General features: G+C 42.2%; 1 protein-coding gene across 5 annotated transcripts in view; it reads right to left on the bottom strand.

Moving 5' to 3' along the window:
* dnaja1 (DnaJ heat shock protein family (Hsp40) member A1) overlaps positions 1-18,983 on the bottom strand; it is a 32,370-nt gene that overhangs the window by 1,261 nt on the left and 12,126 nt on the right. For all 5 annotated transcript variants that reach the window (XM_071406901.1, XM_071406902.1, XM_071406903.1 and 2 more), the window contains 3 exons: positions 8,110-8,224; positions 7,207-7,322; positions 2,160-2,260 (listed from right to left, as the gene is read on the bottom strand). In XM_071406901.1, the coding sequence (XP_071263002.1) occupies positions 2,160-2,260; positions 7,207-7,322; positions 8,110-8,224 (332 nt within the window). The remainder of the gene's footprint in view (positions 1-2,159; positions 2,261-7,206; positions 7,323-8,109; positions 8,225-18,983) is intronic.

Genomic DNA, 18,983 nt, shown 5'->3' with positions numbered 1-18,983 from the left:
AAAGCAAACACATTATGAGTTACACAGTGCAGACTTTAGTGTCAATTACATAATCACTACAAAATGGCCACGGGTCATAAGGTTGGTATGGTTGACTAAGTCGCCAGTGGTTTAATAAAACAGCGCAGACTTTAGTGTCAATTACATAATCACTACAAAATGGCCACGGGTCATATGGTTGGTATGGTTGACTAAGTCGCCAGTGGTTTAATAAAACAGCAGTAGTCTGCAGCAGTAGTTAGTCAATCAATGTAATACATTTTAACTGAGGGAATGAATGACACCATTTACTTTCTTAATATTTTTTTCGCTTACGGCAACCTGGTATTCCCAGATGGTCTCCCATCCCAGTACTAACCAGACCCTATTTTCTCCCCGAATTAGGTCCCTTGGCTTATCTCTGCAACTCCTCAACGGGCTTGGGAGAAGTGAAGGTCGAGTCACGCGTCCTCCGAAATATGTCCCACCTGGCCGCCTACTTATCACACTGTTTGCTTGACCCGAATGTCAGCCACACCAATGTGTCGGGGGAAACACTGTTCGACCGACCGGAGTCAGCTTGCAGGTGCAAGGAGTCGCTAGGACACGATGAGCCAAGGCAAGCCCCACCGTCCAAACCCTCCCCCGGACGGCGCTGGGCCAATTGTGCGCCGTCCTGTGGGGGTCATGGCCGAATTAGGACACTATTTCCCAATATATACACACAGCACAAAAATATGAACGCAACAACGTCAAAGATTTTACTGAGTTACATTTCATAAGGAAATCAGTCCATAGAAATATAGATTTCACATGACTGTAAATACAGATACCTTAAAAAAATATATAATTAAGTAGGGGCGTGGATCAGAAAACCAGTCAGTATCTGGTGTGACCCCCACTTGCCTCATGACATCTCCGCATACAGTTGATCAGGCTGTTGATTGTGGCCAGTGGAATGTAGTCCCACTCCTCTTCAATGGCTGTGTAAAGTTGCTGGATGTTGGCGGGAACTGGAACGCGCTGTTGTAAACGTTGATCCGGAGCATTCAAATATGCTCAATGTGTGACATGTCCTGTGAGTATGCAGGCCATGGAAGAACGGGCACTTCCAGGAATTGTGTACAAAATTCTTGCAACATGTTTCAGCATGATAATGCATGGCCCCATGAGGTGATGGCGGCAGATGAATGGCAGGACAATGGGCCTCAGGATCTCGTCACAGTATGCATTCAAATTGTGAGCGATAAAATGCAATTGTGTTCGTTGTACGTAGCTTATGACCTCCCATCCCATACCATAACCATGGGGCACTATGTTCACAACGTTGACATCAGCAAACCGCTTGCCCACACAACACATACACACTGTCTGCCATCTGCCCGGTACAGTTGAAACCGGGATTCATCTGTGAAAAGCACATATCTCCAGCGTGCCAGTGGTGATTGAAGGTGAACATTTGCCCACTGAAGTCAGTTACGACGTCGAACTGCAGTCATGTCAAGACCCCGGTGAGAACGACGATCCTGCAGATGAGCTTCCCCGAGATGGTTTCTGACAGTGTGTGCAGAAATTCTTCAGTTGTGCAAACCCAGTTTCATCAGCTGTCCGGGTGGCTGGTATCAGACGATCCCGCATGTGAAGAAGCCAGATGAGGTGGTCCTGGGCTGGTGTGGTTACACCTGGTCTGCGGTTGTAGTACTGCCGACTCTACGACGACATTGGGAGGTGGCTTATGGTAGAGAAAATAACTTTCAATTCTCTGGCAACAGCTTTGGTGGACATCCCTGCAGTCACCATGCCAATCTGTGGCATTGTGTTGTGACAAAACTGCATATTTTAGTGGCCTTATATTGTCCCCAGCACAAGGTGCACCTGTAATGATCAGGCTTCTTGATGTCACACCTGCCAGGATGGATGGATTATCATGGCAAAGGAGAAATGCTCACTAACAGGAATGTAAACAAATGTGTGCACATGTGAGAGAATCAAGCTTTTTGTGCATTAGGAACATTTCTGGGAACTTTTATTTCAGCTCATGAAACATGGGACCAACACTTATATGTTATGTTTATATTCTTGTTCAGAATAAATACAAAGATAATTATTGAACTACAGTATGAAGTCCTGAATAGTGGAACACATTGAAAAGGTGTGTGTGTGTGTTTTACAGAACATACCGAAAAGAGGATAATGAGGCGTCCCTTTTCAAACGGCCGGCGGTGCATGGGCATCCCCTCATTCAGGACACACTTCTTGTCGCCAGGTTTGATCAATTCCCCTGCGAAGGTAAAAAATATTTTAAGAAACTATAAACTAGTGCTGTCATGATACCAACATTTTACTAAGCCAAGGATCATAGACGGCTATGAATATAGATAAACTCTTGGTAGAAAGTGTCGTCTACCGCTTATCATGAGGTACCCTACCTCAGGCAAGTAATACCTCGAGACTTCTTTAATATTAAGACCTCGTGCACCAGCTGTTATTGACAAATATACACAACCCCACCCCTCGTCTTACCAGACGTAGCTGCTCGGTCCTGCCGATGCACGGAAAACCCAGTCAGCTCTATATTATCTGTGTTGTCGTTAAGCCACAACTCGGTGAAAGATAAGATTTTACAGTTAACCTCTCTAGGGTATGTGGGACGGTAGCGTCTCACCTCGTCAACAGCCAGTGAAACTGCAGGGCACCAAATTCAAAACAGAAATCCCATAATAAAAATTCCTCAAACATATGTATTTTACACCATTTGAAAGATACACTTGTTGTAAATCCAGCCACAGTGTCCGATTTCAAAAAGGCTTTACGACGAAAGCAAACCAAACAATTATGTTAGGTCAGAGCCAAGTCACAGAAAAACACAGCCATTTTTCCAGCCAAAGAGAGGAGTCAAAGATAAAATTAATCACTAACCTTTGATGATCTTCATCAGATGACACTCATAGGACTTCAGGTAACACAATACATGTATGTTTTGTTCGGTAAAGTTCATATTTATATCCAAAAATCTCAGTTTACATTGGCGCGTTATGTTCAGTAGTTCCAAAAACATCCAATGATTTTGCAGAGAGCCACATCAATTTACAGAAATAGTCACCATAAATGTTGATGAAAATACAAGTGTTATACATGGAATTTTAGATCCACTTCTCCTTAATGCAACCGCTGTGTCAGATTTAAAAAAAACTTTACGGAAAAAGCCAACTATGCAATAATCTGGGACGGAGCTCAGAACAATAGCCAAATTAGCCACCATGTTGGACTCAACAGAAACCAGAAAATACATGATAAATGTTTCCTTACCTTTGATGAACTTCATCAGAATGCAGTCCTACCGAATCCCAGGTCCACAATAAATGCCTGATTTGTTCGATAATGTCCGTTATTTATGTCCAATTAGCTACTTTGGTTAGCGCGTTAGTGGTAAACAATTCCAAAGTCACAAAGCGCATCCACTATAACATGACGAAATGTCCAAAAGTTTCGTAACAGTCAGTAGAAACATGTCAAACGATGTACTGAATCAATCTTTAGAATGTTGTTAACATACATCTTGAATAACGTTCCAACCGGAGAATTAGATTGACTTCAGAAGAGCGGTGGAACGGAGGTCCTCCTCATGTGAAGGCGCGGTCACCTCATGGCAGTGATTACTAATTCCTGTCTCCTTCGGCCCCCCTTCACATTAGAGTCATCAGACAAAGTTCTATTGACATCTAGTGGAAGCCGTAGGAAGTGAAAACTCATCAATATCTCGCTGTAATTTCAATGAGAGCTTGGTTGAAAATCTGCCACCTCAGAAACAATTCAAACAGGAAGTGGAACTTCAGGTTTTTGCCTGCCATATGAGTCATGTTATACTCACAGACATAATTCAAACAGTTTTAGAAACTTCAGAGTGTTTTCTATCCAATACGAATAATAATATGCATATATTAGCAACTGGGACTGAGGAGCAGGCAGTTTACTATGGGCACCTCTGTGCACCTTTCATCCAAGCTACTCAATACTGCCCCTGCAGCCATAAGAAGTTAACCCACTGTTCCTAGGCAGTCATTGAAAATAAGAATGTGTTCTTAACTGACTTGCCTAGTTAAAAAGGTAAAATAAAATATTAACTACAATTTATAGCAATATTTTACCAGAAAGGTGAGATTAACCTTTGAGTATGCAGCATTACTAGTTATTGTTTATGGCCCTCATGATAAAGAATTACTTTTGGGGATTACGTAGATTACATTTACTTACATTGGAGGTTAATGGCGCACCAGATTTATTTTTATATCGTTAAGGCTTAAATTAGGCCTATATGAATCCTACCTTTGAAGCACATCTCATGAGTAGCAAAGCATTTTCCTTTCTTCCTGTGCCAAGCGAATTTGCTTAGACCTACAGTGGTTCCTCCTTTAAAAGTTGAGGCACACATTGCGGGCTGCTGCAGCATTCTGTGGCACGTTATCTATTTGTCAGCCATTTTTTCTGTTAATGCAAGTTATTGCTAGTTTGACCACCAGAGGGCATCTTTGAGAAGCATTTGATAATGCCAATACGGAAGACTAACAGAATATAAAACCTTTTTTGTAATAACATAGTCTCCTCGTGGAGTGCAATGTAATCGGCCATAATCGGTGTCCAAAAATGCCGATTACCGATTGTTATGAAAACTTGAAATCGGCCCTAATTAAAATCGGCCATTCCGATTAATTGTTCGACCTCTAATAAAAAGTATATTGTCCTGCTAATAGGAAACATTTGCGCGATGGGCTACACCTGCGATGTCTTCATTATTCTACAATGTAGAAAATAGTAAAAATATAGAAAAGTCCTGGAATGAGTAGGTGTGTCCAAACTTTGACTGGTACTTGGTTAATTAATTTTGATTAATATTATGGCTTTTCTATTCCATGAAAAACCCTCGGTTTCTGTTAGGATGGAATGGAAAATATAGCGCTGTACATAGTGATGGTCGGCAGTACAGTACTGGGCTATTTAGCTAAAGAATCCCTGTGAGACCGATTGTAATTGTAAGTGGGCCTAAGTTTGTTTTTTTTACTACTATTTTATATAGGTCTAGGCGCCAAAGAAATAGACTCCAATTAAGCCCTCTTGTTTGTAAAGTCAAATTAAAATGAAGATTGTTGAAATGAATTGCTCGACTGGTGTATGTTCTCTCCATCTGTTGGTGTGTAACACTTGCATAACAAGTTAGTTATATTTTTGCACCAGCCACTGTTCACCTCCTATTGATTGCACTGCGGTTGCCGCCAGTTTAAATTGAACCTTTATTTAACTGGGCAAGTCAGGTAAGAACAAATTCTTATTTACAATGAAGGCTTACCCCAGCAAACCCAGATGACTCTGGGCCAATTGTGCGCCGCCCTGAATTCGAACCAGGGACTGTAGTAAAGCCTCTTGCACCAAGATGCAGTGCCTTAGACCGCTGCGCCACTCGGGAGCCATGACCAACACACACGTGTATATCTTTTTTTCCTTCAGAACATTAACCGTGTGTAGGTAGATGTAGAAAGATGCAAGTTGGGGAGGGGGGTTCACACCTAGCTCGGCTATTAGACAATTCTTTGAAGGTTGAATAGTCTATTGTTCAGCTAAGTGTTAAAGGTTCCAATTGATAAAGCGTGTTTAGCCACAATCGTTCCCAACCCCAATTAATACATTTGGGCAGTCGAAAGCGTGCTGGACTTCGGGCTAGAATGTTGAGTTCCAAACCTGCTCCCTGCTTGTTTCAGTACATTATTATGCTGGTCTCAGCGCAAATAACCTGGATTGTTACTCCCATCTCGCTCCTGCTCTCTTCCACACGTCATTCTCCGCCTGAGTGGCTCACTTGTGGGCATGCTGGCAGGATGTACTGTTTTTTATTCTGTATATATGAATTACAAATCAGCCTTTACTTAAATCATGTTTCTAGTCTATTGCATAGTTACAATGTGTAATCATTGATGTCCCAGGAGCGGTGTATAATTGTAATACATACATGCAGACACAGCATCATTCAAAGAATGGCGTTTGATACACCTGGTATTGGATAAGACTGAGAAAAAGAAAACTTGCCAAATTGCGATTTTCGTAAATTAACTTTGACCAAAAAATATGCACAATTGTAAATTTTTTGCTTGACCTGTTATGACTTTCTAATTACTTAAATTAGCTCCCGCCGTATTGTTTTGTCAGCCATCTTTGCTGAAGAAAGTCACCAGGAACTGGTGGCTCGCGTCAAATTCGTCATTGGAACCACTCGATATGATTGGTCATATAAAAACCTTGGGACCCAAATGCATAATGAGTGCGCCAACTCCCCCTTGCGGTGGTCTGGAGCAATGAATCCGTGATGCTGGGTACCTCCTGCGGTGTAAGCACGCAATTTTTAAAGGAGGAACCACTGTACTGTCAAGTGAGCAGGTTGTTAGCTAGCTAGGTAACATGACTGAATGTTTTTTGTTATCAAACCAATAATTAACGACCCGGGATTAGTTTGGTTGTGAACTCATACCAAATGCACGCAAAATGACAGAAAAAAAAAAAAAAGTAGAGCTGGTAATATGGGTCATATCTTTAACCATTTGAGCTAGAGACACGCCATTTTCTATGCTGTAATGCTGCAAAAATGCCTGTCATTAAGCTGTGCATTTCCTGTCACTCAGAGGCTGCATGACAGCAAACTTGCACTTGCAAAGTCTACTTAGACTGGCCTGTGCTCTTGGTTATACCAGGCAATAAAATGCTCCAATGTACCAAATGTAACAGAAGAGTCATCAGGGTCTGCGTACCCGCTCGCCATCACCACTAACCTATATTTTAAAAACTGATGGAGGAATAGATGCGCAGGAAAAGTGGACAGAGAAGCAGGTGATGGCTGGCTGATCACAGCTGCCACACATGAGATGCGCATGAAAGTGAAGTGGACATTGAACATACAAGAGCCTAGTTGCTGTTGCTTAAATTTAACTTTTTATAACAGGCGCCAGCAGGTTCTTTAGATTGGTAGGACCGACAAATTTGGTCGCATCATATGAAACGGTACTACGGTATTCTAAAATGATGGTAAAAGTATCATGACGTTTAGGTACCGTTATAATACGATGGTACCAGTATACCGTGCAACACCACAATAATTGTTTATTTTTTTTAAATGCATAAAAAAAAAATATTGCACAGTGTTGTACAAGGTTTCTGTTAAGTGAAATAATCTAGGAAGTGTACCTGGGTGGCAGGTGATGAGGAGGCTTCGGTTGTCCAGAGTTTGACAAGGCTTCTGGAAACCACACAAGGCCTCCACCAGCTGCAGCTCCATAGTCATGATCAGATTTTCCCCTTGCCTGTAGAATAGAGCACAGTCAATACCAACCGGGCTGCGATCAATTGCATTTCAATTCTGGAAGTGAAAATCAAGAACTGAGAAGTGACTGGCTCTCAAATGGGGATTTTTTGTTGTTGAAAATTTATTTCCATTCAGTTCTTGAAATTGACCAACATCATTTTTCTACATGCCTAGATATATAGACCTTTTTCCAGTACACGATACACTGATGTCACACAGTAACATACAACTTTTAATACCTTTTTGGGTTCTCATACGTTTACAATGATATTTTGATTCTTGCTTGAACAGTTGCTAAGATTATATTTGGTTTTGATTTTTGCTTAACTTTGATGCAGCAGTTGTTAGCTAGAATGCTAACGCTCATTGATATAGGCTGTAGCAAAAACTAGCCAAAGAGCCATTTTACTGGTTGAAATGTTTACGTATAATGCTGTTGATTTGCATTAAGCAGGACATTCATACGAGCCTTAAAACCCAATTATAATCCAAAAGTAGTGTGAAAAGCACTCATAAGCAACATGTAAAGAGAGCCTTTTTGCTGGCCTTCTATAAGAACTCCCCCACCAACTTCCGTGCATCGCCCTCAAAAGCAATTTTTGCACAGAAAGGAGTCTATAGGCTAGTACAGAATACAGACCAATACAATACTGAAGAATATAAAAGGTCTCGTGTGGAACATTGGAACTGCCAAATATGTGCACAAACAATCAGACAATGTGATATAGACATAGGGTAGAGGTAGGTAGTGAATAAGAACTGGCATGAGAGGCTTCATCTTTTACCTGGTGAAGACGGGATGGACTCTCTGATCCAGGACAATGATGATGTCACCAGGCTCTAGTCCTGGCTCCTGATCTCCCTCCCCGTGGAAAACTAGCTTCTGCCCATCCTTCATACCTGCAACAATTTAGGATTAATGTAACAACTGGATCGTATTTAACTGCATTAAGAAAATACTGATCAGAATTCTGGTAATGGCGTTCACACAGAACCATGCCTTGGGGAACATTTAGGGCACTTTAACATATCCCTAGATGATTTGGATCCTAGAGCAATTGGTAACCAGATCCATGCTGTCCTGGTCCAGAGATATAATCCAGAAGTACTAGTCGCATGAAATTTAGTTACAGAAATGATATCCAGAATCTGTTCATTTCCATTCTTGTCAAAGCATTTGTAGAATTCAAGAAACGCTCCAGGGTACCAAATTCATAAAAATGTCCCTTTTTCAGGACCCTGTCTTTCAAAGATAATTCGTAAAAATCCAAATAACTTCAGATCTTCATTGTAAACACTGTTTCCCATGCATGTTCAATGAACATGCACCTGTGGAACGGTCGTTAAGACACTAACAGCTTAGAGATGGTAGGCAATTAAGGTCTGTTATGAAAAATAAGGACACTAAAGGAGGCCTTTCTACTGACTCTGAAAAACACCAAAAGAAAGACGCCCTGACATCTGCGTGAACGTGCCTTAGGCATGCTGCAAGGAGGCATGAGGACCGCAGATGTGGCCATCTAAATTGCAATGTCCGTACTGTGAGACGCCTAAGACAGCGCTAAAGGGAGACAGGACAGACAGCTGATCATCCTTGCAGTGGCAGACCAAGTGTAACACCTGCATAGGATCGGTACATCCGAACCTCACACCTGCGGGACAGGTACAGGATGGCAACAACAACTGCACAAGTTACGCCAGGAACGCACAATCCCTCCAGTGCTCAGACTGTCCGCAATAGGCTGAGAGGCGCTGGACTGAGGGCTTGCAAAAAGTGCTCTTCACTGACGAGTCGCGGTTTTGTCTCACATGGGGTGATGGTCGGATTCGCGTTTATCGTCAAAGGAATGAGCGTTACACCGATGCCTGTACTCTGGAGCGGGATCGATTTGGAGGTGGAGGGTCCGTCATGGACTGAGCTGGTTGTCATCGGACTGAGCTGGTTGTCATTGCAGGCAATCTCAACACTTTGCATTACAGGAAAGACATCCTCCTCCCTCATGTGGTACCCTTCCTGCAGGCTCATCCTGACATTACCCTCCAGCATGACAATACCACCAGCCATACTGCTCGTTCTGTGCGTGATTTCCTGCAAGACAGGAATGTCAGTATACTGCCATGGCCAGGAAAGAGCCCGGATCTCAATCCCATTAAGCACATCTGGGACCTGTTGGATCGGAGTGTGAGGGCTAGGGCCATTCCCCCCAGAAATGTCCCGGAACTTGCAGGTGCCTTGGTGGAAGAGTGGGGTAACATCTCACAGCAAGAACTGGCAAATCTGGTGCAGTCCATGAGGAGGTGATGCAGTGCAGTACTTAATGCAGCTAGGGGCCACATCAGATACTGACTGTTACTTTTGATTTTGACCACCCCCTTTGTTCAGGGACACATTATTCCATTTCTGTTAGTCACATGTCTGTGGAACTTGTTAAGTTTGTCTCAGATATTGAATCTTATGTCGCGTGCGCGAGCGTTGCAAAAATAATTTAGACATCTATATTATTCAATTATTGCACGCCAAGGAGCATCTGGTTGCCAAGGGCTAAAATAGAAGTCAGTTCTATTTGTGACGCAGATCGCGCTGCAAGTCCTGCCTCTCCCATCTCCTCATTGGTTTATAGAAGCAGGTACCCACGTGCCATCTCCTCCTTGGTTATACTGACGTGGGTGACTGAAAAACGAACGAGGTAGGTGGCGGTAATGCACCTAATTTATGAAAGTTGCCAATCGCAATATAAAGTCAAGAGAAGAAAAAGCCTGGAAGGAAGAGAGATGACTAGAAACGATTCGGTTGACCATTTTGTGTGTGGATTAATTGGCGGAGTAGAGGACCTTGTGCATTTCAGGTAAAATAACTCAATGTTTATATCCCAGGACAAATTAGCTAGCAACAGCAAGCTAGCCAAATAGGACAAATTAGCTAGCAAGTGCAAGCTAACTAGCTAAATTGCCATAAATGTTTAATGCTTTTCGACCTGTCCCCAAATTAATATAATTGGTTCCGAGTTTGTTTTGATATTTTAACCTGCATGTCATGATCGCGTTGTGTGTGGGGGGGACAAAATACATTTATGCACGATGGCGCACACTCGCAGCCAGTTTGGGTTCTGTGTAAGTTTGCTGAAAATAAATGCAGTTGACAGTGAGAAGACCTTTCTTTTTTGCTGAGTTTGTGAAAAAACCCTGCGAGTTGGACAAAACCAACTTTCCCTGACTGTTGCCTTGGACAACCAGCGCCATAAGAGTAGGGGAACAACCAACCACAACAGAATTCACAGTACACACACACACACCAGTTTGTTTCAGTATAGGGATTTCACTATGGCTGTCCATTGGATACATTCAAAGGCTTTAGTAACTCAGGGATACACCAAGTGCTCTTGCTGAGTGAGCTTTATTTTATATATATAAAAAAAGGGCAATTCCACCCCTTATTGATCATCTCGAGCACAATACCAGTGTCTACATGTGAAAACAGCAGCCACAACATTTTGTAGAAAATACATTTAAAAAAGGGGTTGTACCCAATAACATCAAAAGTTAACATTGATTTTCAAAACAGATTAGTGGGGAGCAAGAAAATACCCTCCTTCTGGATAGAAACTTGTTGCAGGTTTTGAAAATCAATGTCTGTATTACTTGTAATCCTACCTGCAATGTCACAGAAGCATTTTTTTTTTTTTTTTACTTCTATATTTTTAACTAGAGATCATAGAAATAAATGTACCGTTTTCACATACTCACCATTTTCACACAACTACCCAAAAAATAAAAATAAAATGTTTAAAAAGCAGCCAGAACAGAACAGCTTCAACGCACCTTGGCATAGATTCTACAACTGTCTGGAACTCTTTTGGAGGGATAGAGTTCCAGACCAGTCTTCCATAATTTGGTGTTTTGTTGATGGTGGCAGCAACACCGTCTCAGGCACCGCTCCAGAATCTCCAAGTGTTCCATTGTATTGAGATCTGATGATTGACACATTTTAAAGCCCACTATGCTCCTTTGAGACCCACCTTTTAAAAAGTCAGATCTTTGCTAGCCATGGTACGCAAAATATTGTGAAAATGGGAAATGTTATACTGACCCTAAGCATGATGGGATGTTTTAATTTGAATACACAATCCCTCATTTACTCAAGTGTTTCCTTTATTTTGGCAGTTACCTGTTGGTAGACACTGATATGGTGCTGGAGAAAATGAATAGGAGGTTGAAAAGTGGCAGAGTTGCCATTTTAGCTGTGTGTGTACGTACAGTGCATTCAGAAAGTAGTCAGACCTTGACTACTTTACTATTCTAATTTTTGGTGATTTTAATATTCACATGGAGAAGTCCACAGACCCACTCCAAAAGTCTTTCGGAGCCATCATCGACTCAGTGGGTTTTGTCCAACATGTCTCTGGACCTACTCACTGCCACAGTCATACTCTGGACCTAGTTTTGTCCCATGGAATAAATGTTGTAGATCTTAATGTTTTTCCACATAATCCTGGACTATCGGACCACCATTTTATTACGTTTGCAATCGCAACAAATAATCTGCTCAGACCCCAACCAAGGAGCATCAAAAGTCGTGCTATAAATTCTCAGACAACACAAAAATTCCTTGATGCCCTTCCAGACTCCTTCTGCCTACCCAAGGACGTCAGAGGACAAAAATCAGTTAACCACCTAACTGAGGAACTCAATTTAACCTTGCGCAATACCCTAGATGCAGTTGCACCCCTAAAAACGAAAAACATTTGTCATAAGAAACTAGCTCCCTGGTATACAGAAAATACCCGAGCTTTGAAGCAAGCTTCCAGGAAATTGGAACGGAAATGGCGCCACACCAAACTGGAAGTCTTCCGACTAGCTTGGAAAGACAGTACCGTGCAGTACCTGAAAAACCCTCACTGCTGCTCGATCATCCTACTTTTCCAACTTAATCGAGGAAAATAAGAACAATCCAAAATTTCTTTTTGATACTGTTGCGAAACTAACTAAAAAGCAGCATTCCCCAAGAGAGGATGGCTTTCACTTCAGCAGTAATAAATTCATGAACTTCTTTGAGGAAAAGATCATGACCATTAGAAAGCAAATTACGGACTCCTCTTTGAATCTGCGTATTCCTCCAGGGCTTAGCTGTCCTGGATCTGCACAGCTCTGCGAGGGCCTGGGATCGGGAGAGACACTTAAGTGTTTTAGTACTATATCTCTTGACACAATGATGAAAATAATCATGGCCTCTAAACCTTCAAGCTGCATACTGGATCCTATTCCTACTAAACTGCTGAAGGAGCTGCTTCCTGTGCTTGGCCCTCCTATGTTGAACATAATAAACAGCTCTCTATCCACCGGATGTGTACCAAACTCACTAAAAGTGGCAGTGATAAAGCCTCTCTTGAAAAAGCCAAACCTTGACCCGGAAAATATAAAAAAAACTATCGGCCTATATCGAATCTTCCATTCCTCTCAAAAATTTTAGAAAAAGCTGTTGCGCAGCAACTCACTGCCTTTCTGAAGACAAACAATGTATACGAAATGCTTCAGTCTGGTTTTAGACCCCATCATAGCACTGAGACTGCACTTGTGAAGGTGGTAAATTACCTTTTAATGGCGTCAGACCGAGGCTCTGCATCTGTCCTCGTGCTACTAGACCTTAGTGCTGCCTTTGACACCATCGATCACCATATTCTTTTGGAGAGACTGGAAACCCAAATTGGTCTACACGGACAAGTTCTGGCCTGGTTTAGATCTTACCTGTCGGAAAGATATCAGTTTGTCTCTGTGAATGGTCTGTCCTCTGACAAATCAACTGTACATTTCGGTGTTCCTCAAGGTTCCGTTTTAGGACCACTATTGTTTTCACTATATATTTTACCTCTTGGGGATGTTATTCGAAAACATAATGTTAACTTTCACTGCTATGCGGATGACACACAGCTGTACATTTCAATGAAACATGGTGAAGCCCCAAAATTGCCCTCGCTAGAAGCCTGTGTTTCAGACATAAGGAAGTGGATGGCTGAAAACTTTCTACTTTTAAACTCGGACAAAACAGAGATGCTTGTTCTAGGTCCCAAGAAACAAAGAGATCTTCTGTTAAATCTGACAATTCATCTTGATGGTTGTAAAGTCGTCTCAAATAAAACTGTGAAGGACCTCGGCGTTACTCTTGACCCTGATCTCTCTTTTGACGAACATATCAAGACTGTTTCAAGGACAGCTTTTTTCCATCTACGTAACATTGCAAAAATCAGAAATTTTCTGTCCAAAAATGATGCAGAAAAATTAATCCATGCATTTGTTACTTCTAGGTTAGACTACTGCAATGCTCTACTTTCCGGCTACCCGGATAAAGCACTAAATAAACTTCAGTTAGTGCTAAATACGGCTGCTAGAATCCTGAATAGAACCAAGAAATTTGATCATATTACTCCAGTGCTAGCTTCCCTACACTGGCTTCCTGTTAAGGCAAGGGCTGATTTCAAGGTTTTACTGTTAACCTATAAAGCATTACATGGGCTTGCTCCTACCTATCTTTCCGAGTTGGTCCTGCCGTACATACCAATACGTACGCTACGGTCACAAGACGCAGGCCTCCTAATTGTCCCTAGAATTTCTAAGCAAACAGCGGGAGGCAGGGCTTTCTCCTATAGATCTCCATTTTTATGGAACAGTCTGCCTACCCATGTGAGAGACGCAGACTCGGTCTCAACCTTTAAGTCTTTACTGAAGACTTATCTCTTCAGTAGGTCATATGATTGAGTGTAGTCTGGCCCAGGAGTGTAAAGGTGAACGGAAAGGCTCTGGAGCAACGAACCGCCCTTGCTGTCTCTGCCAGGCCGGTTCCCCTCTCTCCACTGGGATTCTCTGCCTCTAACCCTGTTACAGGGGCTGAGTCACTGGCTTGCTGGTGCTCTTTCATGCCGTCCCTAGGAGGGGTGCGTCACTTGAGTGGGTTGAGTTACTGACGTGATCTTCCTGTCTGGGTTGGCGCCCCCCCTTGGTTTGTGCTGTGGTGGAGACCTTTGTGGGCTATACTCGGCCTTGTCTCAGGATTGTAAGTTGGTGGTTGAGGATTTCCCTCTAGTGGTGCAGGGGCTGTGCTTTGGCAAAGTGGGTGGGGTTATATCCTTCCTGTTTGGCCCTGTCTGGGGGTTTCTTCGGATGGGGCCACAGTGTCTCCTGACCGCTCCTGTCTCAGCCTCCAGTATTTATGCTGCAGTAGTTTGTGTCGGGGGGCTAGGGTCAGTTGGTTACCTGGAGTACTTCTCCTGTCTTATCCAGTGTCCTGTGTGAATTTAAGTATGCTCTCTCTAATTCTCTCCTTCTCTCTTTCTCTCTGAGAACCTGAGCCCTAGGACCATACGTCAGGACTACCGGGCATGATGACACCTTGCTGTCCCCAGTCCGCCTGGCCTTGCTGCTATTCCAGTTTCAACTGTTCTGCCTGCGGTTACGGAACCCCTACCTGTCCCAGACCTGCTGTTTTCAACTCTTAATGATCGGCTATGAAAAGCCAACTGAGATTTATTCCTGATTATTATTTGACCATGCTTGTCATTTATGAACATTTTGAAAATCTTGGCGCTCTCTAATTTTCTCCTTCTCTCGGAGGACCTGAGCCCTAGGACCATACGTCGGGACTACCGGCCGTGGTGACTCCTTGCTGTCCCCAGTCCGCCTGGCCTTGCTGCTATTCCAGTTTCAGCTGTTCTGCCTGCGGTTATGGAACCGCCACCTGTCCCAGACCTGTTGTTTTTCAACTCTTGATGATCGGCTATGAAAAGCCAACTGAAAATTATTCATGATTATTATTTGACCATGCTTGTCACTTATGAACATCTTGGCATAGTTCTGTTATAATCTCCACCCGGCACAGCCAGAAGAGGACTGGCCACCCCTCATACCCTGGTTCCTCTCTAGGTTTCTTCCTAGGTTTTGGCCTTTCTAGGGAGTTTTTCCTAGCCACCGTGCTTCTACACCTGCATTACTAGCTGTTTGGGGTTTTAGGCTGGGTGTCTGTACAGCACTTCGAGATATTAGCTGATGTACGAAGGGCTATATAAAATAAAATTGAAATTGAAATTGACTCTTTACCCATTTTGTTACGTTACGGCCTTCTAAAATGTATTACATTGTTGAGGAAACAAAACTACACAATATCCCATAATGACAAAGCAAAAACAGGTGTAGTAATCTTTGTATAAAAACCCCAAAAAAAACTACTTCCGGCGCCGACCGAGATGGCCGCCTCGCTTCGCGTTCCTAGGAAGCTATGCAGTACTTTGTTTTTTTATGTGTTATTCCTTACATTGGTACCCCAGGTAATCTTAGGTTTCATTACATACAGTCGGGAGGAACAACTGAATATAAGAGCAACGTCAACTCACAATCGTTACAACCAGGAATATGACTCTCCCGAAGCGGATCCTGTGTTTTGCCTTACACCCAATACAATGGATCTGATCCCAGCCGGTGACCCTAAACAACGACGCCGTAAAAGGGGCAAACGAAGCGGTCTCCTGGTCAGGCTTCGGAGACGGGCACATCACGCTCCACTCCCTAGCATACTACTCGCCAATGTCCAGTCTCTTGACAATAAGGTTGATGAAATCTGAGCATGGGTAACATTCCAGAGAAACATCAGGGATTGTAACGTTCTTTGCTTCACGGAAACATGGCTCACTCGAGAGACGCTAACGGAGTCGGTGCAGCCAGCTGGTTTCTTCACGCATCGCGCCGACAGAAACAAACATCTTTCTGGTAAGAAGAGGGGCGGGGGTGTATGCCCTATGATCAACGAGACGTGGTGTGATCATAACAACATACAGGAACTCAAGTCATTCTGTTCACCAGATTTAGAATTCCTCACAATCAAATGTCGACCGCATTATCTACCAAGGGAATTCTCTTCGATTATAATCACAGCCGTATATATTCCCCCCCAAGCATACACATCGATGGCCCTGAACCAACTTTATCTGACTCTTTGTAAACTGGAAACCACACACCCTGAGGCTGCATTCATCGTAGCTGGGGATTTTAACTTTTACTTGGTACTCATCCCGGATCCGGGAGCACCCCCCACAGTAAAAAAGCTGACTAGCATAGCCTAGCATAGCGTCACAAGTAAATACTAGCATCTAAATATCATTAAATCACAAGTCCAAGACACTAGATGAAAGATACAGATCTTGTGAATCCAGCCATCATTTCTGATTTTTAAAATGTTTTACAGGGAAGACACAATATGTAAATCTATTAGCTAACCACGATAGCAAAAGACACAACTTTTGTTTCTCCACCATTTTTTTCCTGCATGGGCAGCTATCACAATTTCGACTAAATAAAGATATATATAGCCACTAACCAAGAAACAACTTCATAAGATGACAGTCTGATAACATATTTATGGTATAGCATATGTTTTTTTAGAAAAATGTGCATTTTTCAGGTATAAATCACAGTTTACCATTGCAGCCACTATCACAAAACTCACCCAAAGCGACTAGAATAACTACAGAGAGCAACGTGTATTACCTAATTACTCATCTTAAAACATTTCTGAAAAATACACAGCGTATAGCAAATGAAAGCCCAACATCTTGTGAATCCAGACAATATTTCAGATTTTCTAAGTGTTTTACAGCGAAAACACAATATATCGTTAAATTAGCATACCACATGAGCTAACATCACCCCAGCATTGATTCCAGGCAAAAAGCGCGATAACGTTATCACCACCAAAATATATTAATTTTTTCACTAACCTTCTCAGAATTCTTCAGATGACAGTCCTGTAACATCATATTACACAATGCATATAGAGTTTGTTCGAAAATGTGCATATTTAGCATCACAAATCGTGGTTATGCTATGTAATCAGTCAAAACATGGCATGCATTCTGGCCGGGGCCATCTTGGAAGGGCACCTAAGTTTACGATTATTTATCGATTAGATTGACTAAAAAAATACAGGTTGGACAGCGAATGAAAGATGCATTGGTTATTAATGCAACCGCTGATTTAGATTTTTAAAATTAACGTTACTAGACATACAGTGTGCGTTGCAGCCAGACTAGTGCCGCAATAATGGCCGAAAAGTGCGTTTACATTTTTCCACATAAATACGGAATAAAATCATAAATAGCTCTTACTTTTGGACGAGCTTCCATCAGAATCTTGGGCAAGGTGTCCTTTTGTCCAAAAGAATCGTTGCTTTGTTGTAAAACGTCCACTTCAACTTCGGAACTAGCAGCTAACAGTAGCTACGTGGCACACACATGTCCAAATCCTCAAACGCAATACTACGAAAATTCCGAAAATAGCAATATACTCGCATAAACTGATATAAATCGGTTTCAAATAACTTCGTTATGATGTTTCTAACACCTATACCGAATTAAATTACAGACGGACATATCTAAGGCCGATAACTGAGCGTTTCAAAATGGTATCCTGAGGTCTTGCGTTGCGTAATGGCGGAAGTCGAAAAGAGAGCGCACCTCGTTCCTTGCCCTTTTATAAGCTCTGAGAAATACGTAGAAACACCATTCCACTTCTCATTGGTTACTGACATCCAGGGGAAGGCGGGTGCAGTTCATTTCGATCCATAGGGCACACACAGAGCTTTAAACTGATCCGAGATCAGAGCCTAGTTTTCAGACCTTCGCATGTCCTTCATGATTTTCGCTGTAGAAAGAGTTCTGGTTCACCCACAGACATAATTCAAACGGTTTTAGAAACTAGAGATTGTTTTCTATCCAATAGTAATAATAATATGCATATTGTACGAGCAAGAATTGAGTATGAGGCAGTTTAATTTGGAGACGATATTTTCCAAAGTGGAAACAGCACCCCCTGTATTGAGAAAAGGTTAACTTGTTATGGCTGCAGAGGGCGTATTGAAAAACTGGAAAATATGTGCCCATTTTCAAATGGCCTCTTACTAAATTTTTGCTCGTACAATATGCATATTATTATTAGTATTGGATAGAAAACACTGTCTAGTTTCTAAAACAGGTTTAATTATTTCTCTAAGTGAAACATAACTCTTTTTACAGCCCATTTTCTATCCAAAAGTGAAATTTCCAAGAAGCTATGTCTCTCTTCAAGATACTCTCTATAAAAGGCCTTGGCACTTAGGACTGTAGAAACACGTCACACGCCTTCCCCTGTGTGTCATGCGGAAGTGAGAGAAGAAATGACTTGATTATCTCTGTCAGGGACTGAACACAACATCTTGGAGTCAGAAGTGCGCACTTAATTTTTTTTTCTGGGCGCGAAGTAGGAACTGGACTGCGCTCCTGGAAAACCCTCGTTATAGGTGAATATGACCTCCGGCTTCGATTTTTTTTGATACATGTCACAATATCTTCCTAAAGCATGTTTTTTCAATATACTTTAATTATATTATTGAAATTTATTCTGGACTTTAGACGTGATGCGACGCAAGAATTTTGTCAAGACGGAGAGGTTAGCACGGCATGGCCAGTGTGCATGCTAATTCAAGAGGGACATCGTTCGTTCTGGGTCCAAATGAAGACGGTTCTGAACAAAGGACCCTTTGGAGAACATTCTGATGGAAGATCAACAAAGATAAGGACCCAATTTGGGATGCTTTTTCATATATCTGTCGAAATGTGCTATGCTACCGTTTGCCTTGAGTCAA

This window comes from Salvelinus alpinus, chromosome 6, assembly GCF_045679555.1.
Source record: "Salvelinus alpinus chromosome 6, SLU_Salpinus.1, whole genome shotgun sequence".
NCBI classification, from domain to species: Eukaryota; Metazoa; Chordata; class Actinopteri; order Salmoniformes; family Salmonidae; genus Salvelinus; species Salvelinus alpinus.
The sequence above is the reverse complement of the archived record's forward strand: the minus strand, read 5'-3'. Positions and strand labels throughout refer to the sequence as shown.